Source organism: Podarcis melisellensis (genome assembly GCF_964234715.1).
Source record: "Podarcis melisellensis genome assembly, chromosome: 5".
Lineage (NCBI taxonomy): Eukaryota > Metazoa > Chordata > Lepidosauria > Squamata > Lacertidae > Podarcis > Podarcis melisellensis.
In genome coordinates this window covers 42788085-42812563 of record NC_138537.1, presented here as the reverse complement: position 1 = coordinate 42812563, position 24479 = coordinate 42788085, and the positions used below count along the sequence as shown (strand labels likewise).

Genomic DNA, 24479 nt, shown 5'->3' with positions numbered 1-24479 from the left:
TGACTTGTAGTTGGTATTTCCCTGTTGCTCTGCAGTTGCTCTACCAGTTGCTCTACCAATACTAGTTGGTATTTCCCTGTTGCTCTGCAGTGAACTAACAGGTGGTGGCAGCTCAGAGGCCTTTCAAGAGCTGCAGGAGATGTCCTATATATTCTTTTACAATGCTAGATGTAGCCTAAGGGAAAGTGCAGAAGGAGATAATTTCATGTTCCAAAGGAGTGTGGCACCACTGACAATATGGACAATGTACTTATTGGAAGAGCTGCCATGACAGGGAGGTACATGTCAGCCAGTGGATTGCCAAGATTAGCAACTAGAACCAGGCTTGCTACTATTTCCCCTAAGGTGGGTGCAGAGGACGAGGAAGACAAACCTGCTGCTGAGAGGCTGATAAGACCAGAACAGATTTCAATCTCAGAGTAAGCAAAAGGGAACAGACCGAGGATGTGCAGACACCATCCTATATTAATATTCTCAGCATTTCTTTGGCTCTTCAGCACCAAGCTCAGTGTTTTTGATAAGGGCTGATACCATCATTACGGTGAAAACTCCCCTTCTGAGTGAGCAGGATGGAAAGATCTCAAAGACGATTTGCTGTTCTTGCAACATTTTCTGGTTCATGTATTCTATAGTACATAATTTGAAGGGGGTATGTTTGGCAAGCTTAGACTCTCAACTGTCCCCTAGAAGATGAGAGCCTAAGGAATATAGGAAGCTGCCTTATACTGAGTTATACTGCCTTATACCTTGGTCAATCTAGCTCAGTACTGTCTACACTGATAGGCAGAGGCTCTCCCAGGTATCAGGCAGTGGACGTTCTCAGCCCCACCTGGAGATATGGGGGACTGAACTTGGGACCTTCTGCATGCAAAGCAGATGCTCTGCCATTGTGCCACAGCTCAGAGTCCCTCTTGTCCAGGATTTCACAACAGATGCCACGAGAGGAAGCTGTTGCTCATGATGCAGCACGACATACCCAGAAGCTCCACAGATATTCTGGTAGGAACATGTTTAAGGAAACTGTGAGCATGCAAGCTGAATTTTATGCCACATGGGCAATATGGAGTTTTCAGGTCTACTTACTCCAGAAAATGGATGGGTTATATTGGGGGGCCTCTGGTTTGAGGTTACCTATCATTACCCTTGTTCACATTTTAATCCCACAGACAGTTCTCAGGATCCACAACTGAGCCCATCCATCCCAGTGTGGGTAATCAACTCATCAATTTCAATCTGCACTTTTGCCCAACATCCATCTCAGACTAGATTATGTGTGAATATTCCCTGGCCAGGCTTTTATCTCCTCCTCCGCTCCCTTTCCAAGCTGTCACATTCCCTTGCCCCACTCTGAGGCCTCCATTTCCTGCCAACTGCTCTTTTGAATTATTGATGCCGGTTCTTCAGGAGCCATAATCAATAATGCCAGCTTTTTCATCCTCCCCATCACCCCCACCCCGTTAAAAATGCTCAGAAGAGCAGCAACCTTTGGGCCACCAATGAGTCAGCACCTTTGTGGGTTTGTGGAGAGTAGTAAAGATGGTGCTCTAAAGAACCGTGGGTTTCAAGGATGACTCTCCCAACACCATTAGTCCCTGGCATGGCATGCCTGTGATGATGCAGCAAGGCTTCAAAGCAGATGGCACCACCTCTCCAAACTACTAGGGGACACCACATTCCACCTTGAAGGGCCATGAATATGCCAAGGTTGTTAAGGGAGGGAGTTACTGGCATGGTGGGATATAAATAGCACTCAGAGAAAGCGTATACACCAAAGACGGGGACAACATCCTATCTGATGGCTCTAGAGCATGTGCAGACCATCTAGTTGCATGGGGTATTGGCAGGAACAAAGGGAAAAGCAAGCTGAAAATATAAGGGGCAGCCTGCCACCATTTCTATGTGTCTCCTTTTCTGGACACATCCTTAAACTTATATGTAAATAAAGCACTCTTTTCACTGCTGCCCACCCCACCCCCAATGAAGTAGACTCATGTTGCTTGTAGACTCAGTGATGTCTTTCTAAGCAAACGATGTCAAACGGCACATTGTGAAACACCAGTCATAAAGTCTGCACACATGACAGTGTTCGACAGCATGAATGAAATGCAGAAGATGTGCACCAGCACATCTACACATTCAAAGGCGGTAGAAAAGTCCTCCCCCCAAAAAAAGAAATATTTTGAAATAATAATGATCATCCTTGGCATTAGGTAGCACTTTAGAAGTCTTCAGAACACTCTGCATACACACTGTATTGTAATACAACAGCCATGCAAGGTAGGTCAGTGATATATTCTCCATATTTTATACAAGGAGGTAGATGAAGCTGAGAGAGGGAGGGTTGCCTAAGGCCACCCCTAAGACTTCACAGCAGGGACAAGATATGAAACGGGATCTTTCAGTTTTACAGCTCTCTCTACCAGATGCACATTATACATTTTCAATACATTTTAGTACATCATAAATAAAAAGAATTTTTCAGGTATAAGAGGAGAGGCAATCACATTCCGAGTTTTCTTGCCTTCAACACTTATGCCATCAACATCAGCTGCAATCCCTGGTATCATCCGATGAATGTGTGTTGCACAAAATACATGTCAGGGTATCCATGAAGCCAAAATACACAAAGTTCATGACAGAGGCAACCAGAATGAAGTTCAAGATACATACCACTGCTTTAGCATCACCAGCTTTTTAAAAGGATTGCAGTCAGGACAGAACATAACTCTTATCCAGTACTACAAGACACAGGATCAAACAAAGGAAACCCCTACCCCCAATATTCAAGATTGGTTACCAACAGATGGGGACAAAGAAAAGTGGATGACTTTCTCCATCACATTCAGGAGCATCTGGCTGGACACTGCTGGAGGGAGCATGAGGGACTAGTTGGATCGTAAGCTTAATCCATTGAATAATTATTCTGACTTTATCTTTGCAGCCATAAGAAACAAGCACTTGGGCTTGTAATGAAAGCATGGATTCTTAAGAGGCTGAATTGTGGGCCCCACAACAATCTCAACTTGTGCATGGCTTAGTCAAAGACATGCAGAGTCTATTAATTAAGACAACACTAGTTGTTCTTGGGTTACAGTAGCACCCCCATGCTCAGCCCCTGCAAAAAGTAAGAGAAAATGTTCCTGCCTATGGCCCCCCAAAGGCATAGGTAGCGAAGCTGGACAATGAAAGAGAAGAAGACAGAAAACTTGCCTTCGGTGGAGTTTTGGATGGGAAGAGAAAAAGGTGGTGCAGCTCTTTCTTCATTGCTCCACCAATGGTACAGTAAGCCTACTTTTCAGCCAGAGCTCACAGGAGAAATAGAAAGTGGGGCTGTTCATACGGATTATAGCCAAGGGCTCAATCCCATCATTAACAATCTGGTATTATCAGGCCCCATCCAAGAGAAGCCATTTTTAAACTTGGGGTTGGGATGGGGAAAATTCCTACAGATCTTTTGTTTGTACTCTTCCACAATTAAAGATCAAAGAGATCCAACATATTTCAGTCTATAAAGCACAAAGCCTTGTATCCATTAACACAGCTTTCATTAGGATAAGGTCAGTGTTTCTGTGCAATCAGCTTCCACTCACAGCCACCTTGCTGAGTGCTCAGCAGTTCTCGTGAGCCAAGACTGAGCCCTAGCACTGAGCCAGACCTTCCTTTGACAAATTCACCCTGTTCCATCTCTATGCCCGCACAATGCCAAACTTTATTTTAGCCTTTACCCAGTAATACTGCAATGCCAGCAGAGCTTTTTCCTCTGTGTGCATTACATTGCCAGGGGGGCAGGCCAGGCAGAATAAATTTCAAGGCCCCTCCTTAGAGTTGTATATCTTTAAATGGACTTGCACCAGATGGCTCTTCAAATAGAACTTTCAGATAGACTGTGCTGTCTATACTTCAGATAGAGGACCATGCATATGATCACCTTATGTATGTAAGAGTTTATTACTAGTAAACAGATATTATTTGAGGGGCTTTTTCAGTTTTGCTCTCTCCATACTTTTAAAGTTTTAGGATTCTTTTTCAGTTTTTCTTTTTTAAAAGTATTTGAATCTTACATTTTGTGGCATTTCATAGTATATAAAGTCTAATAGCAGAAAACAAGGTTTTTAAATATCTGGGGGAGGAGAAATATTCCTTGGGTAGAACATCATCATGAAATACATAAACACCAACTCCTTTCAGCTGAGCATCATCCTGAAATTCAGTAGGCCTGGACAGATTTTACTTCTGCTTAAACAATCACAACTTGCTTATGGGAGACTAAAGGAGGGTTAACTCCTGCTCTCCAAGGGGACTAGTTTGACAGGAGGAACTGCTGTACCCATGCAGGAGAGGCAGAATAAAAGAATAAAATAGCAATCACCAAAAGATTCACAAAATGGGAGGAAATAAAAAACCCACAGTAGGACAATACTTTAATTAGAACCAATCATGATGCCACAAAATAATTAGCAAGTTTTTGATCTCTCCAGAACAATTTCTCAGAATGTTAAACAAAATAAAACAAGGTTGGAGCAAGGGGGGAGCTGCAGAATGAAACAGTCTTAAGATGGGCTCTGTTGGGAACAAAAGGAGTAACGGTCTTACTAGAGTTTGCTATTTTGAAAAAAGAGCTACGTGTTCTACAGGTGTGGGGAACATTTGGCCTTCCTGGTGTTGCTGAACCACAACTCCCACCACCCTGGCCATTGGCCATGCTTGTTGGGGCAGATGGGAGTTGTAGTCCAGTAACAACTTGAGGGCCAAAAGTTGTCCACACCTGTTGTGCAGTGAGCACAGAATTACAAAATGTTAAATCTGTGTATGTGTGTATTTTCACATTTTCCTCATTTTGTGAGAGTGTGTGTGTATACAGTGGTACCTCGGTTTATGAACTTAATCCGTTCTGGAAGTCCGTTCTTAAACTGAGGCGTGCTTTCCCGAATGAAGCTTCCCGCCGCCAGTGCCCTTCCACCATTCAGCTTCCATTCGTAGACGGAGGTAAAGTTCGCTAACAGGAACACTACTTCTGGTTTTGCAGAGTTTGTATACCGAATAGTTCATAAATAGGGCTGTTCTTAAACCGAGGTACCACTGTACACACACACACACACACACACACACACACACACACATGAACAAAATGAGGTAGACATTAGGATAGAAGAGTTGCTAATCATTAATTACACTGTGAATAATAATCCATAGGCTGCCCTGGCACTCACATTAGAGAGGCTTGTTTGGGATCAGGTGCCTCTGAATTGAATGACTTTCCAAGGGAGGACAGCAAATCGAAAAGAAGCTGCTTTCGCCATTCTGCACCATCTCGGGATTCATCGTCTCCCACCTACCTTGTCCTGCCCTTTTCTTATGCTGGGCAACAGCCAGAAAAAAGCCAGTCTAGTGCTTGGCATAGACACAGGGATGATCAGCATGGACTGCAGTGGGGCTGACTGCAGGGCCGCATCCATTAATATCTGCAAACCATTAGGGGATTTTGTTTCACCAGCTGGCATGATGCAGCAGTGCCTGGCCTGGGAGCACTTTTGTGGTCAGAAATAACACACGGAGGGAGGGGGAGGCAGGGGCCGGAAGATCAGCTCGGAAACAGGGATGGATCCTCACTCATGCCCTCGAACAATGTACTTGCTGGGTAGGAAGGTGGAGACCAGGGGAGAGCCATATAGACCAAAGAGAGCAGGTAGGTTCTCATTTCTGCTTCAAGGATGACAAAAAGATTTGTGGGAGGGAAATGGCACATAAGAATTCCTCTCACAAGTTCCCAACACTGTATCAGTCTTGAGCAAGGCACTCTAGGGAACTTGTCTTGAGTTACAGGATTTCCCACAGACCTAGTAGCGATGGCAGGCTACTAGATCAGCTGGCTGGCAGAACTGCAGGAGCCCCTTTTGGCCTGGTCCAGTCATCTTTTACCTTGGCAGGTGGGTGTGACATGGCCAAAATGGCCTGAAGGGCCCAATGATGTGAGGCCTGTCAGGCCTAATTAATCCTATGGAAGTTCCCCTCTCTCACTGCTCTAAAATAAAACTGCAAATATCACAGTGCTGTTACACAAATCTATGGTGTGACTGCATTTGGAATATTGTGTACAGTCCTGGTCACCTCACCTCAAAAAGCATACTGTAGAGTTGGGAAAAGATTCAGAAAAGGGCAACCAATCTGATCACGGGGATGAAATAACTCCACTATGAGGAAAGGTTGCAGCATTTCAGACTTCTTAGCTTAAAGAAAAGGTGAATGAGAGGTTTATAAAATTCTGTGTGACATGGAGAAAGTGAATAGAGAGCAGTTTTTCTCCTTACACTCATTGACATCCCATGAAGCTGAATATCGAAAGATTCAGAACAGATAAAAAGAAAGTACTTCTTCAGAAGGTTGACAGTTGAACTATGGAACTTGCTCCCACAGGAGGCAGCGATGGGCACCAATGTGGACCGCTTTAAAAGAGGATTAGATGGATTCATGGAGAATAACACTATCTGTGACTACTAGCTATGATGGCTATGCTCTGCCTCTGTGATCAGAGGCATTAGGTTTCTGAAGGCCAGTTGCTGGAAACAGCAGGAGGGGAGAGTGCTCTTGAATTCAGGGCATGCTTACAAGTTTCCCATATATATCTGGCTGGCTATTGGGAGAACAAGATGCTGGACTAGATAGGTCACTGGCTTGGTCAAGCAGGCTCTTTGTACATTCTTACACCATTTACAAAGTGGTTGTGGAAGAAATGAGAAGCAGGGCTCACTCCCATCAGCTCTGCTGAAAGACCAGCTCCATCTGGCACATTCTGTCCCTGAACTATTTAACTTTAGGAATTGGCACCTGAGTTTGCTTTTCCCTCTTCGCTACCTGTCCATTTCCCCATGTGTGTGCCATGCATTTTATATTGTAAGCTTGTGGGCAGGGACTATCTTATTGTATGTAAACCACTCTGGGAGCCTTTTGGGGGTACAAGTGCACTAAATAGATAGATAAATACCGTAATTATGGAGGACTGGGGACCTCTAGCCACATGTCTGCTATTATGCTTCTGCAAAGGTGCTACAAATGACTCTCTATGCAGTTCTCAAGTCATTATTGTGCCCTACAAGACCAAATTATGGAGAACAAAGGACTTGTCATGGTATTCTATTCTGTTGTGGGTGTACCTATATAGGCATAATATTCTGATTAGATACCATAAATGCAAATCAGAGGCATCAAATTTGATTAGGCCCTACGCTTCATGCACAAGGAAAATAAAGAAGCATTATAGAGAGACACTGTATAGGATCACAGGAAAGTGCCTTCTACTGAGTCATACCATTGGTCCATCTAACTCAGGGCTGTTTAGACTAAATGGCAGAAGCTCTCTGAGGTTTCAGGAAGGGGACATTCCCAGCCCTACCAGGAGTTGTCGACTGACCCTGGGACCTTCTGGATCCAAGGCAGATGCTCTAACACTGAATGCCCTTCCTTTATACATGTAAGCAACTGGCTGCTAGAAGAGGCACAGAATGCACCCACCACAGAAACCAAGTCGGCTGTCAGAGGGTTAGGGAAGCCCCCTGCTCCACAGCCAGCAGAGAAATACAACAGGCTGCTGCAAGAAGGATGGAGTTCTGCATCACACCTCTACCAGCCCCAGCAGGCCGTTAAATTCCCCCCCCCCAGGCTATTTATTGACAAGACTCCCTTTCTCTGTGATCTTGAACTCTGCCATTCTCTGCTATGTGACCCATTTTCCCTTACCCATTTGCCAAGTATCAATGTTACCATGTAGGTCGTGAACAGATTATTGGCTATGTTAATAGCAATGTGTTTCTGGTTTGTCTCTTTGCTAAGTTTATAGCCATGGGTGACTGTCTATGCATAGGAAACAAGAGGTCAGGCTACAATAGTGTTGTGAAACAGATAGATGACGAAGTGAAAGGTGCTTCGTAGGGCCATCTATAGAGATGGTGTTTTACTGGCTCTGCAGCCGTGCTATGAAGAAGTGCGACCATCAGACAACTTGTTAACCTTGTTAACCTTGTTAACCTTGGATATGCCACATTTTGATCTGCCAGACTATGATCTCTCTCCTTGTGTAGACACATACTGAATATCTGCATCCTCTCAGGCAGAAAATCCATTCTAAAAACCAAACAGCCAAAGAATTAGACTCCACTCCCTGAGCACATCATTTGTAGCCCAAACTAAGTCATCTGCAAAGCAACTGGATGCTGTCCTCCAATACAGAAATCTCTGGGAAGTCCCAGTCTCAAGCAGCAACAAGTAGAGCAGCTACAGATCTCTGTCCAGAATGTCTGCACAAAGAGATAACACAGCAGGCACAATGGAGGGGGCAGAGTTAAGCCCAACTCTCAGTGGAGAAAGCAGGCAGGAATGGAAAACCCATGAAAGGCAAAGCACCATAGCTGCAGCAAAGCATGTAATCCACTTCTGTGACACCTAACTTGCCCCTCTCCACCAAAGGGGTGGGGAAAATGGGACTGGTTTTTTCCAAGGTGAAAGTAGGAACTGAAACAAACTTATTTACACTCGTGGCTACATGGCCTGTGTGAAAAGGACAGACACAATGGAATGTCCCATGAAGGGAGAAGGGTGGGAAAGATCCTTTATGAGCTCCCAGAACCAAGAAATCTCCTCCAAAATATCATACTAAGCAATGGAGTCCAGCTCTGGGAGCAGCCTGTCACAGGGCAGGAGTAGGCAAGTGACACAAGGGTCAAACTATGCACAGAGCATTCTTGCCCAAGCAGAATCTACGGTGGCTTGCTTGTTTTTCTTATTTCCCTGTCTCTGCTTCTTGGAACTGTATTAGTTTTCAGGGCTAATGCCCAGAGTCTTACAAGCAAGTAACCTCAGGCAACTTGTTCAACACTCAGGGCTTAGCCACACTTCCTCTCATCCTGCCACTTTCCCCTGGGGGAAACTCTGCTTTTTTAGTTACAGATAGGTAGCCGTGTTGGTCTGCCATAGTCAAAACAAAAAAAAATTCCTTCCAGTAGCACCTTAAAGACCAACTAAGTTAGTTCTTGGTATGAGCTTTCATGTGCATCTGAAGAAGGTATCTGAAGAAGTGTGCATGCACACGAAAGCTCATACCAAGAACTAACTTAGTTGGTCTTTAAGGTGCTACTGGAAGGAATTTTTTTTGTTCTGCTTTTTTAATTTGAGCAAACAGCAATTTGGGTTTCCCTGATTGCCATTTGTTCCAATCTGTCACTAAAGAATGGCTTTTCCCTTGCAGAGGAGCGGGGCATGGGGAAAACCACTCAGACCTGTCCTTCCATGCATGGCACAAGCAGAAGTGCGGATGAGCCCACAGTGGAGAAAGAGCATGTGAGCCACCTAATCACCTGGTCAAAGTATTACCCTTATATGGCGTCATCACATATTATTTTCAATTTCTGCAATCATTTTCTGCAATGTTATAGGAATATTGGAAGCTGCCTTATACCATGTGAGATCAATGGTCCATCTAACCTGGAAACATTTGCATGCAAAGCACATGTGCTCCACTGAGTTACAGCCCTTCCTCTTCTATTTTTTAAAAAATAAATTTATTTATTTAATTTTCAGATTTTGAAATTTACAAACAATCGTCAAGCAATCAAAACGAAAAGAGACTTCCATAACTTCCCTCCTCCCCTTTGTGGGTCCTTATGTTAACATTTTTCCTCCTGCATTCTTCTAAGTGCTGCAGTGAGGGACAATGGGTTCCTCCAGACAAGCACTATTTTCAGGGAGGGACTCAAGGGCCTGGAAATATAGGTTTGTGCTGTTGAAGTGGATTAAAGTGATCTGTTGCCCCAGGGCAACAAATCTGCTTATTTATTTTTAAGCAGACTTTTTGCAGCTAAGAAAGTGACTGGGAAGTGCAGTTAAAAGGATGGGATGAGCAAGTGATTAGTAAGAAGATCATTTCCTATTAACCAGGATGAGTGTTCATTGCCACATGATCCCTCTTGCAAACAAATCAGAATGAATGCTTAATAAAGCCTGGTCATAATCTAAGCTCCAGGTAAGATCTGTGCAAGCAAATTAGCACGAGTGCTTAATAAACAGGTTGCCTAGAGAAGCCCAGTCTCAAGGAAATCTAGCATAGGCAGAGAGGGTTTGACACCTTGAAACAGAAGGGCATTTGCACAGAGTCCACCACACCAAAGCACTGTACAGATACAGAGATCATTATACAGGGCTCATCAATACTTGCACACTTCCCACTAAAATAAGCACACAGTGCCTGTCTCTAGTCATCCAATACTACTGCTTCACATGTGTTTATTGCCAACAGAATGCAAGCTACCACCTCTATCAACGTAATAACCCATACACACAGTGTCCCCTCCACCTTCCAATGCCATCCATCACACATCTCCTGCTCAGGTTCACCACGCTTGTTTACCAGTCCTCCACTCTTCAAGCATGCACCCCTAAAATGTTTTCCACATGCAAGGTGAACGCATGTATTAGCGGCACCAAGTTGGTGCCACACTCGTGCCCACTTGCTACAGATGTAGGAGGGTTTCCGAAAGTTCCATGGTTTCCTGCCTCTTTAAGAAGTCATCACCCTGGAAGGGGACACTGTGTCTGACACAGGCTTGTGGCTTAGATGACCTGCCTGCTTCAAAGTTCTACTTAACCCAAGGCTCACCCATTTGGTGTAGAGCTTCTCTCTTACTTTGCACAAAGTACAAGTTTCTTTTAGTTTCCAGTTCTCACTTTAAGGATAGGCATTGCTACTTATCCTCTATATTTAGCATAGTCTTCAACTGCACACACTCCAAAAGGTGTATGACCCTTTCCAAACTCTCATTGCCCCTTAGAGACCATCGAAGTATTATTATTTTTAATTTTCGAAGGGATAATAAAGCCTTCTGGGTTGCAGCAGTGGCTCCATCTCCACTGTTGAACTAAACTTAACTACCCATTGCCCTATCAAAAGTGATAGATTTGGCTAATCAAGGCTCGCCCTACAACCAGATTAAGCAGAGCCAGTTCCCCAGCACCACCCCTTTCCCTGTGCATTACCTTCCAAGGAGACCGGCTCAAAGAGTCCAAACTGCTCCAGCACCTTGACGAAGAGGACCAGAACCACCAACACGGCAATCATCTCCAGGCCTTCCAGGTTCATGGTGAAGGGGACTCATGGCATCAAGGCCCTCAAGCCCACCCGTGCCTGCTCTCCCAGCTCCTCACTCACCCCAGTTCAGCCAGGGTCACCCACATGCCCGTGGGTCCTTGTATCCCTTTGAAACGGTGCTGCTGCTTTCAACCCTGCTGCTGAAGATCAGCCTCCATCAGGAACAGCACCGGGGGCACCTCTGACCCTCTCCCAAGGGGCACAGAGATTGCTGTGCCTGCTAAGGGGAGAAAAGGTCACACAGCGCAGGGCAGGGAGTTTGCGAAGTCTGAGGCAGTGGAGTCTGAGCTGCGCTTGCCTGGCTCGCAGAGATGAAAGTGAGAGGGAGAGAGGGAGCGTGGCAGCAGCGCCAAGAGAGAAATGCAAGGGGGGAGAGAGAGAGGAATGTGTGCAGAAGGAGCCCTGCCCTCCCATCCCATCCCAATGACACCAACACAATCGATTTGCTTAATGCAGCTGCTAAGGAGATGGGAGAGTTAAGAGGATCTTGGCTTGTGCCCAGGAAAGTTCAGTGCAGATGGGAGGGGGCATTAAACAGGGAGAGACCCTCATGTGACGCCTCAACATGTCCAGTCCCAGCACTGCTGCGGGAGGACACCTGTATTTCTCTAGGCACTGCCCTTGCCCATCTCTTGCCGCAAAGGAAACAACGGAGCTTAAAATGTGCAGAGGACAACATACTCTGGAAAACTTCAACCCAGCCTGAGAGTCCACCTCCAGAACACCCAGCTGAGCAAGGCTAGCCCAGGTGGTGACCACCAATTTCTTAATGTCCTTCCTACCATCCTACATGGTTCTCCTTTTAATTTTTTTTTACAATGGTTCTGCTTGCCAATTCTACCATCACGAAGAGCATCCTAGCTGCCTCTGCTTGGAGGGTGTGTGTTGGTGGTTAAGAAGTATCATGCTGGATAAAAGGGTAAGGATTGCATAGTATCACAAGACCATGGGGGGAGGGTAATGATAAACTAGCTCACTGGACAGAGAAGGAGCCCCCAATGCCTGACTTCAGAAGGAATCCCTATCTGAGGAATCTTCCAAGCCTTCAGAATTTCTTCCCCAATAATGCCCCACAGACGCCAAGGGAGAACTGGCCTGGGGGTGGAATTCTAGTGCCAAGGAGAAAGCAGCCTGCTTTGCAGCTGGCAGCAGTCAGGTATATTTACTGATGTTGTTTCAGCCGCTACCTGTAAATTGATAGCCAGGGCTCAAAGCAGACACCAGAAATACACTACGCACACCAATATTCAGAAAGCTATTGATTGCCTGGCAGGGGGAGGGGAAGGGTTTGTCAAAGGATATAAAAGTAGCAGCATGGTTATAAAAACAGTCTGCCAACACCTGACAGGTCCCCTACTTGTTCACCTTCTAGATACTTCTATTTATTTTTTCTACTGCCTGACTGTTGTTGTTTTTTAAATCCACAGTCAGCAAAAACAGCACTAACAAAGACGTTGCCAAAGGTATGCAAGTTTTTCCCCCAGCCATCAACCTGATTGGCATCTAAAATACCTGACTAGCTTTTAAATCCATTCCTATCCCTGCCTAAGGAGGGAGAAGAGTGGAGAATGGGAGCATCCAATATCCCAGGTACAAGTTCTACTACTTCTGAGTGTTTCCCAGACTGTGCCCCAAACTCCTTCAGCCCCAGCTTTTAGATACCTCCCTTGTGCTGTTGGGGTTCTCCCTTAGCCCTTCTCACCCACCTGGTCTATATTTTTGTCACCACACATACCTAGAAGTGCCCGGATCTTAACAGCTTACTGAGCAGCAGCATTGGCAGTTTCTGACTGGCTAAGCCTTTCATTTGTAGAACTGGACGTGCCTGAACCAGAGTCAAGAAAAATGCCAGGGCCTGGTGCCAGGATTCAGGGGAGGGGGAGGGCCTGCCCAGGCTCTGCATATTACTCATACCAGCAGAGCCCAGGGGAGGCTGCCAGCCTGGCATTGGCGCCTGCTCTTCAGATAGACGAAACCTGAAACAAGAGCCCCAACTGTGGCCTGCTGGAAGAGGGCAAGGGTTGCCCAGGCCAATGATTCTCCCATTGCGAGAGTTAATTCCTTAATCCTCACAAACCATTGGTTATTATTGCTCATCAGAGACAACTCTGCACCCCAGTCCAGCCAGCCACTCTTATTACAGAGCAGAAGGGAAGAGTGCACTTATACCAATGGGATAGTGAGTAGAGATGTCAGTGTATGTGTCATCCTCATCCCTCTAGTCACTTTGCATCTCTTTCCAAATGTTGAGTCCAAAGGAGAAGAGGAACTGGGTACAGATCCCTGGTGGATCTGGAGGTTCCTCCTACTCTCCCTCACCCCACCAAACACCATCAGGTCAGGAGATTTTGCTCAGCAATTCTGCATGGCTGGATTAAGCTAGCCTCAATCTCTCATTCTGATGCATTCATTCCGTCCAAGAAATCCCTCCTGCCAGGCATAAGCTTTCATGGACTAGCGTCCACTTCTTTAGATGCACAAAAGTGTTACCCTAAATTGGCAGTACATACACGCAGTTGGGGGGGGGGAGAATATGAGCTGTGAAGTCAGAGGGAGGTGGGGAAATAAGAGAGCGCAGACTGTAACTTGTACGTTAAGGCTGAGTTAAATGTATGTAAAATCATTAGTAACCATTCACAAAGCAGTGTTGATGATGATGCACAGCATCTGTCCTTACGAAAGGGGTAAAATGTGCAAACTCATTTAGCAGAGATTCCCTGTTGAAAGACATAAAGGAATGTGTGGGGGAGATCCCGGAGCTTGAGCAGCTACACAGCTAAACACAGAGAGTAGGCCTTTTTGCAGGGAAGCAGAGTGCTTTGTTGTTGTTGTTTAGTCGTGTCCGACTCTTCGTGACCCCATGGACCAGAGCATGCCAGGCAGAGTGCTAACAGGTGCCAAAAGCCAGAGATACTGTTATCTCAATGCAGCCTCAGGACACAACAAAATCCCACCTCCTCCTTAATGTTCATGTATGTGGGAGGGGTGGGGAATCTTTGTATGATCCTTGTGACAGTAGGGCTGGCACCCAGGTCAAATACTGTATGTAGTGAATTACAACACTAAAAACTACCTCTTGCTATTAGATCAGGATTTATAATTATGTATGCGCATTGCCAACTGTATATCGACAGCTCCTGCCAACCTAGCAGTTCAAAAGCACTCCAGTGCAAGTAGATAACTAGGTACCGCTATGGTGGGAAGGTAAGCATTTTTTCCATGTGCTCTGGTTTCCATCATGGTGTTCCATTGCTCCAGAAGTGGTTTAGTCATGCTGCCACATAACCCAGAAAGCTGTCTGTGAACAAACACCAGCTCCCTTGGCCTGAAAGTGAGATGAGCGTTGCAACCCCATAGTCACATTTGACTGGACTTAACCGTCCAGGGGTCCTTTACCTTACACACACACACACACACACACACACACACACAATAGGAAATAGGAGACAGAAGCTCTGGAACTAGTAGCCTTCAGACAGATAATGTGAAGGCAGCATTTATCCCCTTAAATGAAAAGCTATTGCAAAGTCAGCCACAGGCCACTACAGTCCATTCACTCTAAAGTATGGGGTGCTGTCATCCTGCACACTGCTTAGTCCGGCAGCAGCTCCTTTACATAGAATAAAAACTCACAGAACTGGAAAGTGTCTATCAAAAGGCAATCTATTCCAGCAGTGAGACAGAATTACGCATCTACCAGCCAACTCCTTTCAAACTAAGCCAAGGTCAGTTTGGCACAAAGAGAGGCTGATCCGTTCTCAACCTTGCTGTGCATCTTAAATCCATGCAAACGGAGGCTTGTCGTGTTCAAACTCAGGGCAGTGTTAAAAGGGTTTCAGGAAGCTATGGGCACAAGGATGACCAGGGTTGAAGTACCAGAACAGGGTCATCACCAACAAAAGGAGCAGGTCAAAGTAGCTGTAAAGCCAACACAGCAATTATCATCCTGACTATAATAGCCATGAGTTCAGCAACACCAACAGAAGGTTACACCCACAGATTCTTTAAGTAGTTATAAGACACAGAAGTGGGGAGTGTGACAAGAGGCTCTCTTTGACCTTCCCCCTTCCTTTGAACTTAAATGGACTCTTCTAGAAACAAGGGCTTCTTGGCTTGTTTGCACTGTGTGCTGAGGCTCTGTGGGGTGGGTGCTCTTCACATAGATGAAGCAGAACTCAGGGTGCTCTGCAAGTGCTTGTATGGTATCCAAGAAGCATCTGGGGAACTTCACCTGCTTGGAAACCCCCAAGACAATAATAGTCTGGCACCAAATTAGTGGTAGCTAGTGGTTTCCAGTGGGGGCTGGCTTGGGACAATGTGCCTCACCCCACCTTGCTTTGGCAAGAGGATCACATCACTCCCACAACAGCCACACTTTTGAAACCCGGATGATGAGATGAAGGACAGTCAGGTCACAACACAAATAAAGCTCAAAAAAGAATCAGTGCAACACTAATTTTTAATCGCTTTCACACTAGCACTCTGCTCAAGACTGCTGCCATCACCACACCATGTATTTAAGCTAATTCCATGTAGATAAATAGAGATGGTTCACATACATCGTACACATACGCACATGAAACTCCAAGCTGATGTGAAGCCTAAGTACTCCTTTCTTATTTAACTCATAAGGATCTTTTGGCCCACTTTACTAAAAAATATTAAGGCAAGCAGGTTGAAATGTATGGGGGTTACATTCCCTGCTCCTATTTCCAGGTATAGTTCACAATCTCCGGAGCCAGGTGCTTCTGGAAAGCAATCAAAGCATTCTGATAAAACTGCAGATTGGAACAAACAGCAATATATATGTCATCGCAGTGACATGGAGAGTGTTACTTGATCAGCACTTCCAAGCTGTGTCTTGTTAAGCAATGGACTTAGACTGCTGGAAAACTTAAAACATGAGGAGATAACAAAAGACAAACTAAACGCTTCATTTCTGTGGTTTTCAATTTTGGTTAATGAAGTTAATATACAGGACATGCATTATTCCCCTTTTCTCCAGAATTACTTTTTTGTTGTTGAACACGGTCTACAGGCCTTGCATGGACGATGCCCTTATATTGCAGGGACGTTACTCCCACCCACCCATATTAGATATTTCAGACATGAGAAAATGTGACACTTTCCACAGAAGCAATCTCAATAGCTGTGGCTGTCTAATGGGGCTTTGGATAAACAAATATTGCATATGGTACAATATATCGTTAGTGAGGAGTAGCAACAAACCAGCTATGTGCAATCTTTATACACACACACACACACACACACACACACACACATATGCCTTCCCTGGTTGCGTGCCACAGTTGTTCACCAGTGCAACCTTGGTGTACAAGAGAACATTCAGCTCAATTTTTTAAAAAAGAGTCCAAAGGGCAAACAACATTATCCTCCTCCCTACCAATTAGCTTTCAATTTAAAACAGAATTCACCATGAGGGGAGGGAAGCAATGTACTCCCCTGGTCTATAATCCATCAGGACCTTAGGAGCCGGTCCTTCTCATATACTCCAGTGATGCTGTTTACATTGATGTGTGAATGGATGAAAATTGATTGCTGCATGCACGAGCCAAGACCTGAACACCAACAACCTTCTTTGTGTTCTATTCTGAAGCCACAAATTTTGCTGTCAATATCCAGTCTGGGCTCCCTGCTTGAGGGGAGGAGACAGCAAGATCCCACAGGCACACACCAGAGTGGCCTCTAGTGGTCAAATGCTATCACTGCATGAAAACGCGGGCTCCTCCCGAGAAGAAGGTCAGAATGTGTCCAGTCTTTGTTGAACGTTTGTCCTGATCAGTTTATGGGGTGGTTATATGACAATGAGCATTTGTCCTGATTTGCTTGTGCGCTTTTTATCCATCTTCCTGTGTCATTTGTTCATCTCACACTTTTCAGTGCATTTCCCTGTCACTTTCCTAGCAGCAAAAAGTTAAATAAATAAATAGTGATATTTATCCACTATGTGGGCAGAGTGCAAACCTAAACTTCCAGTAGGCACTTGAATCACTCACATAAAATACTGACAGCCTGGAGGCAATCTGAGAATTAACCACTTTGAAAAGTCCACTTAAAGAACAAGACCCATAAATTAAGAGCCACCTGTGGGCATACACATACAGGATCGCATGACATGATAGTGTTACTCCTTAACAACTATTAAATACCTTGTTGTTCTCACACAATATGAGTGTTTAAATGCAAAAGATTTCCCACTCTTTCCAGGCATACTTAGAATGGAGTTGGACTGCAAGCACAGATCCAGGAATAATTCCAGATTAATCAACAGTGCTGTGATCTCCATGCCAGGTACTGCAAAGGAGATGTGGGTTAGTGGGATCTCATGCTCCAATGATTTATTGTTAACATGTTGTTTGCTTGTTTAGCATTAGTGCTTGGGAAGATTAGTACAAGGTGGATAACACAGAACAAGATAAACAAAAAGAACAAGATAGCAAATAGTCAAAGCAGAGGGGAACAGAGATTTTGCACATAACAAAGCTACAAAACTACAAAGGCAGGAGAACAAAGGCTTAGTGCAATTTATTCAAGGGATTAACAAAATTCTAAACATGGCCAGAATGATATTTGGGGAGATACAGAACAAAACAAAAGCACTGCTCTAAAATGCAGCTTCATTACACCCTCTGGTGGCTAAAGTCTACCTGGACAACCACAAACAAGGGCATATAGTTCAGCATCCCCTTGTAGCACATCTTTCTAATCCCTGGCTTCAGATCAGATCTTTCCCCTGCCATGTGCCAGGAATCTTCTCTCCTTCCTCCATCTGGAAACCTCCCTTGCTCAGGTTTCCTAGCAATAACCAAGGCCAAAACCTTCAGAATTACTTAACAGAACTGTTTTTGTGCTTCAGGAAGATGAAACCTTTTGAACTTTCTTTCTTTTCTTTTGAAAAACAACAACTAATTAATGCACTCGGCTGGCATGAAATCTCCAAAAATGTAGAAGACTATTAAAAGCAATATTTTTTTTGTAAAGCTGGTCATCTTGTTGTGGAACCACCAAACAAATTTTAAACATTAGAATGTAAATTACCTCACTGCCAGCCATCATGCTGGCTGTCAAACTCAAAATAGTTTCTCATGGAACATGCACGTTCAGACACATATGAATAACAAGATTCTAAAGCAGATTCATTTAGTTAGAACAATTACTACCTAACATTTCTATTCACAATCAGCAGTGCATTTAAGTTCCGACTCACGTATTAATATGCATTGAAAATGTTACCCCTTTGCCACAAAAGGAAAATGACTATTGTTCAGTGGTTTACATAGGTTAAGGTGCCGCAAGTGCTTTTGTTGTTTGTGCTGCAATGGACTCACAGGGTTAACCTTCTGAAAGGATGTTAAAGGTTGAGTAATCCACACTGATTCATACAAAACACACCTTCTACCTCAGAGATAGGGAACCTGTGGCCCTCCAGATGTTGTTGGACTCCAACTCCCATCAGCCCCAGCTAGCATGGTTAATGGGCAGGGATGATGGGAGTTGGAGTCCAGCAACATCTGGAGGACCACGGTTTCCCCATCCCCACTTTACCTCATGAATGTCATATGGGAAATGAGACTGGAATGTAAATGACGCAGCAACTTGTCTGGAAGCACCAGAGACAATAAGGGGGAAACTTCTTCAAGCGAAGTTAAGAGCAATACTTGCCTACAGTATTCAAGAACCTGGAGCAACTATTCAAACATGTGGGCTAAAGTCAAGGAAGATTCCACATTGCTGGATCCATTCAATGCCTACATATGCAATAAAGTACTTCTCTCTTTAATGAATGTGTAATTTCAAATACACACTCCTTGAAACAGTGAAGGCTTTTTGTTTTTGTTTTTAAAAAAGGGTTTGCTATTAATTTACCATTACATATGGTTCCATCTTATCTGTGACCAAGGTGTCACTTGTTGTAGCTGCAAAATTAACACTGCAAATGCAGAAGCATGCAAAATGACGTATTAGCCTGCTAAGGCTTATCATTGCACTGATTCTCCAATCTAATTCACAATTATTATAAATTCGTCTTTGATTTAGCAAGTCATCTTTCCATGCAGGTGAGCAAAAGAACTCTGGGAAGTCAGGGGAGATAACATTAAAAGGATTTACGACTGAGCCTATTCTTGTCTCTGAACGCAGCCGAGCCCTAAATTGAATCACCCTTTCCATTCCACAAATCTGTAGCATATTAATTGCAAAACTATGTAGGGAAATGAAGCTTCAAAGGAAGGCCATGGTTTGGTTGGGATTGTGAAGAGTTAAGCATTTAATCTCACAGGGGTGAATTCTCTGTATTTGGCTGTAGACACCTTCTGTTCCTACCCTCCTTTTCACAGATTTTTCTTTTTAAAATGTTTCTTAAAATAATGAGGCCTTCTATGTGCCTGGTAATGAAGCACATGAACTGTCCAGGGTGCTGAAACGGCAAGCTGCTCAGATCCAAATGCAAGAGCAAAATTCCTTCTAACATCCTGCATTAATTGTAGGGGTTCTGTGGGGTGGATGCTTTTCAGGTGGATGAAGCAGAACTCAGGGGGTGCTGTGCAAGGACTTGGGTGGTAGGCAAGAAACATCTGGGGACCCACATCTACTCGGGGACCCTCAAGACAATAATAGTCTGGCACCAAATTAGTGGGAGCTAGTGACACTGACTTGGGACAATATTCCTCACACCACCGTGCTTTCTTAGCCATAAAGTGGCCAAGTGGATTTCATCACTCCCACAGCAGCCCACCACCCATACTTTAGAAACCTGGATGGTGAAATGAAGGACACGCATGTGACAACGCAGCCTAGAGGAAATCGGGAAGAGAAGGGGAAGTCTGGTAAGAACTGAAGTACAGAACAGCATTATGTAGCAGAGGAATCTGGAACGTAGCAGTTAGCATCGCACTACAGACACAAGAGATTCAGGCTTTAAATGTAGGATTGGGCAACTCCTGGTTGGAGAAACAACTCCTGCATTCCTTGGTAGATAGCTTAGCAGGGCCTGGAGGTGGCTCAGCCCAGGCTTGGGATGTTAACAGTCTAGTCTGATAGGCCTGGGTCTGCCTCACTTCTTCCTCCATATGGTTCCCCCCAGGGAGCAGCAATTTTTCATCTGAGGAGGACTCCTCTAGCAGATGCATGACAGAAGGCATGAAGGAAAATGATGCAAAAGACCACTAATAATCACACACTCCTCTTCCTGAATAAGGGAGGCTTAATTTTCATGCCCAAATTTAAAGCTCAAAAAAATCTGTGCAACCTTAATTTTTAATTGCTTTCACCCTAGCACCCTGCTCAAGACTGCTGACATCGCCACACCATGTATTTAAGCTAATTCCATGTACATAAATACAGTAGATGGTTCACATGCACCATACATTCCCACCCCTATCTTCCCACACACTCCCTCCCACCCTCACATCCCACAACTCGAAACTGATGTGAAGCCTAAGTATTTATTTTTTATAAGGTGTACACATAAGGATCTCATGGCCCACTCTTGTAAAGAATAGATCAAGCAGGTTGAAGTGTATGTGGGTTACATTTCCTGCTCCTATTTCCAGGTATAGTTTATAATCTCAGGAGCCAGGTGCTTCTGGAAACCAATCAAAGCATTCTGATAAAACTGCAAATTAGAACAAACGGCAGTATATATGTCATCCCAGTGAGAGATGAAGAATGCCGGTTGATCAGCACTTCCAAGGAACTGTCTACACAAGTTGTGTCTGGTCAGGCAATAGCAAGAGATAGACTGAATACTTAACTTCTGTGGTTTTTCAATGGCTTACACTTTTCAGGCTCCTTTTTGGTTAATACAGGACATACATATTCCACTTTTCTCCAGAATTACTTTTTTTTTTTTTTGCTGAACACAGTTCACATGCCTTTCATGGAAGATGGCCTTATGTTTCAGGGACATCACTCCCACACTCCCCCATATTAGAAATATAAGACCTGAGAAAATATGACACTTTGCACAGATGGCAATCTCAATAGCTGTGCATGTTCAGTGTGGACAAACATATTGTAGACGGTATAGAATACAGAATAAGCTTCTCTCTCCAGTCTTCTTCACAGCCCCTGACCTATTGTGTCCTAGAACCTGGTGTCCAGCTCTTAGTCTTCATTTGCCTGCAGCTCTCCTGCCTCAGTTCACAAGTCCATGCCTGGCTCCCATGTTGCTGGGGTCCTAGACACAATTCCAGCACTGGCACATTCATCCAAACAGCAGCAACTAAAACTTAAATAAGCAGCAAAGGCATCAAAATTACATCCACCCACCAACTCTCAGCTGCCTTGAGTTCACAGAATCATGAATTGGGAGAGACATTGGGGGCCATCAAATCTAACCCCGTGGTCAATGCATGAATCATCTGGGTACATCAGGAATGGGGAAGCTTTGGGTGTGGTCAGGCTCCAACACTTATCAGCGCCAGCTGGTATGGCCAATGATCGGGGAAGATGGGAGGTGTTGGACTGCAACTCCCATCATCCTTGAATGATAGCATCCATGAGATGCTTCCTTCCTTCCTCTCTTCCCTCCCTCCTTCATTTGCTGGCAAATGTAAAAACAGGACTTAGTGGTTTTATGAGTGGGTGGGGGTTCTTAATGGTGCTGGAGGAGACTCTTGAGAGTCCCACGGACTGCAAGAAGATCAAACCTATCCATTCTTAAGGAAATCAGCCCTGAGTGCTCACTGGAAGGACAGATCATGAAGCTGAGGCTCCAATACTTTGGCCACCTAATGAGAAGAGAAGACTCCCTGGAAAAGACCCTGATGTTGGGAAAGATGGAGGGCACAAGGAGAAGGGGACGACAGAGGACAAGATGGTTGGACAGTGTTGTCAAAGCTACCAGCATGAGTTTGACCAAACTGCGGGAGGCAGTGGAAGACAGGAGTGCCTGGCGTGTCTGGTCCATGGGATCACGAAGAGTCAGACACAACTAAACGACTAAACAAAGGGGTTCTTAAATGGCAATGTATGTTGCTTCACTTCCTGCACACTGTGGTGAGTCCCCCCTCCTGCTGCATATTTGGGAGGGGGCTACCCATTCTGCTGAGTGAGGCCCTGGACTCCTGCTCTGAAGACCTGCCCTGGCACCACTGTGTGATGGACTACATGTAGTTAGTGGGAGTTACTCCAAAAAGGGGGAAAGGAGAAACAGCAGCAATAGTGCACTCTTAGGACTGGATTCAAATTTGCAAGAGCATCACACAAATCAGGAAATGTGGCTGGGGCACTTTTGTTTGATCCTGCTGAAAGGACTTCAGCCTTGACTTATTGTCCTTATAACGGAAATTGCAATGACCTACTTCACAGGGACAGAGAGGCAAGTGAGATGATGAGTAGTAAAACACCTGACATACTGAAGTGCTTCAGAAATTATTTATAACAAATAAGCGACATCACTCTGAATTCATTAATAGCAAGTAGGAAATTCACAAATGGATTACCAACAAATGCTTCTGTCAGTATAGAATACTGAGCCCATAAATCTGGGGGTGGAAAGAAGAGATGAGACTCTGAAATGTTGTCCAGTTTGCTTTCGCTTTGCTCCTGAGGTTTTAAGTGTCAGCACTTGGCAGGCACCCACCTACCCTCCCTCCCTCCCTTTTTCTCTCTCTGTTGGTTCCGCCCTCTTAATGCATTGGCCCCCACAGCTTGCAGCCTCTTCTTTGCACCTTCTGATGCAGGGAACTTGGATGCACTGAAAGCTACATTAAAGTTAGAAGGTATCGATTCTGTATTTCAGGAGTGGGGCAACCTGTGGCCCTCTGGATGTTTCTGGCATACAACTCCCATCATCCCTGATCATTGGGCCATACTGGCAGAGGGCTGATGGGAACTGGAGTCCAACAATGTCTGGAGGGCCACAGGTTCCCCATCCCTGTTGTATTTCATGTGACACCTCTGTTGTCGGAAACACAGCTGCTCCTCCTGAAGAAACCCCACTTCCTGCTCCAAATGGGCATGGCACAAAGATCAGGTTAAGAGCATGTGCAGAGTGCTTTCTCCTACCTCTAAGTAACCATAACTAGACACAATACAACTGGGTTTAGATGGGGGAAAGCCCCACCCCAGGTCAGAGGAGGATGACCTGCGGTTCTCCAAAGTCTCCCTTTAGGAATTTAAGCCCCAAGGCTGTCCATTAGACCACTGGTCTTCAGCTGGTGAGTTGGGACCCACTATTGGGTTGCAGCTGAATCCAAGGTGGGCCACAACAGGAGCACTACCACCATGCAAATATATGGTAAAAGATTAAGAAGAAGACCCCCCAATGAATGTTTGGACTAAAAGCGGGTCCTGGGTCTCAAAACGCTGAAGACTACCACATTAGACCATGCATTAATTTGGGAACATGGATCAGTGCACAGGTATGGGGACTTTACAAACTGAGGGGAACTGGGTAGCCCACTACCAACGTGCTAAGAGATCAGGGACCCAGGGAAGGAAGAAATGTGCAGGTAGAGTAAAGCAATTGCAGAAGAAGAAAAAGAGAAGACACTGCGGCTGTAAAGGAGCTGGGAGCCCCTTATCCTTGCTGCCTGCTATGCGGCAAGAAACCCCTTTCCTCCCGATTCCCAGCGTTTCCATCTGGGGTTTGCCTTCAGCACTTCCTTTCCACCAAACACCCTCCACCCCCCACAGCCCACAATTTACCTTCAATACCACTGAGGATCTTGAAGCACTTGGTTGTGAACCAGTAGGACATGACCAGGAGGATGACGATAAGGGAGGCATACAAGAGGCTGTCACTGTGTGGCGTTTCCCTCTCCATGTCTCCATGCCAGATGCGTTGCCCACCCTGCTTTCCCTTGGCTCCCCCCGGTCCTCTGCTACGTTGGTGCCAGCCTCTCCCAGGCAGATTCAGAGCCACTCTCGGCCCCGTGCACAAACGAGGCTCCCCAAACCAATTACATTAATTGTTCTCCTTCCAACACATGGCGCCTGTCTAAAAATAACTGGCTGGCCCGGGGGGAGCCCAGTGGGGTGAGCATTGGAGAAGGGGAAGGTGAGCTACTTGGGCAGGATCAGGACCTACTGCGTTGGATCTTCCTGTGTGAACTCACTACCCCCTACCCACCCCACAAACTGAGGCAGCCTCTGTCCCACAGCAAGGGTTGCCACCTGGCCTGGCAGTTTGGGGCTTCCCTCCCCCCTCCCCACGGAGCTTTATATATAATGAATGGGAAGTTATTAAATTGTGCTTAATTAAACTGCACATTAAATGAATGTGCAGAAGTAGCTGGGTTTCTGCTTTGCTTTTTGCCTGCTTGAAGAAACAGTAACTCCCTCCACAGCTCAAATCTCCCCCAAGGTAAGATATGGAGGC

General features: G+C 45.2%; 1 protein-coding gene across 5 annotated transcripts in view; it reads right to left on the bottom strand.

The window, feature by feature from the left end:
* The window catches only part of KCNIP2 (potassium voltage-gated channel interacting protein 2), a 104231-nt gene that overhangs the window by 17801 nt on the left and 61951 nt on the right, over positions 1-24479 (bottom strand). For 2 of the 5 annotated variants that reach the window (XM_081912335.1, XM_081912332.1), the window contains exon 1: positions 11023-11409. The exons of the other annotated variants lie outside the window; for them this stretch is intronic. In XM_081912335.1, the coding sequence (XP_081768461.1) occupies positions 11023-11125 (103 nt within the window). In that variant the 5' untranslated portion in view covers positions 11126-11409. Of the gene's footprint in view, positions 1-11022; positions 11410-24479 lie in introns of those variants that run through there. 5 annotated transcript variants of the gene reach the window in all.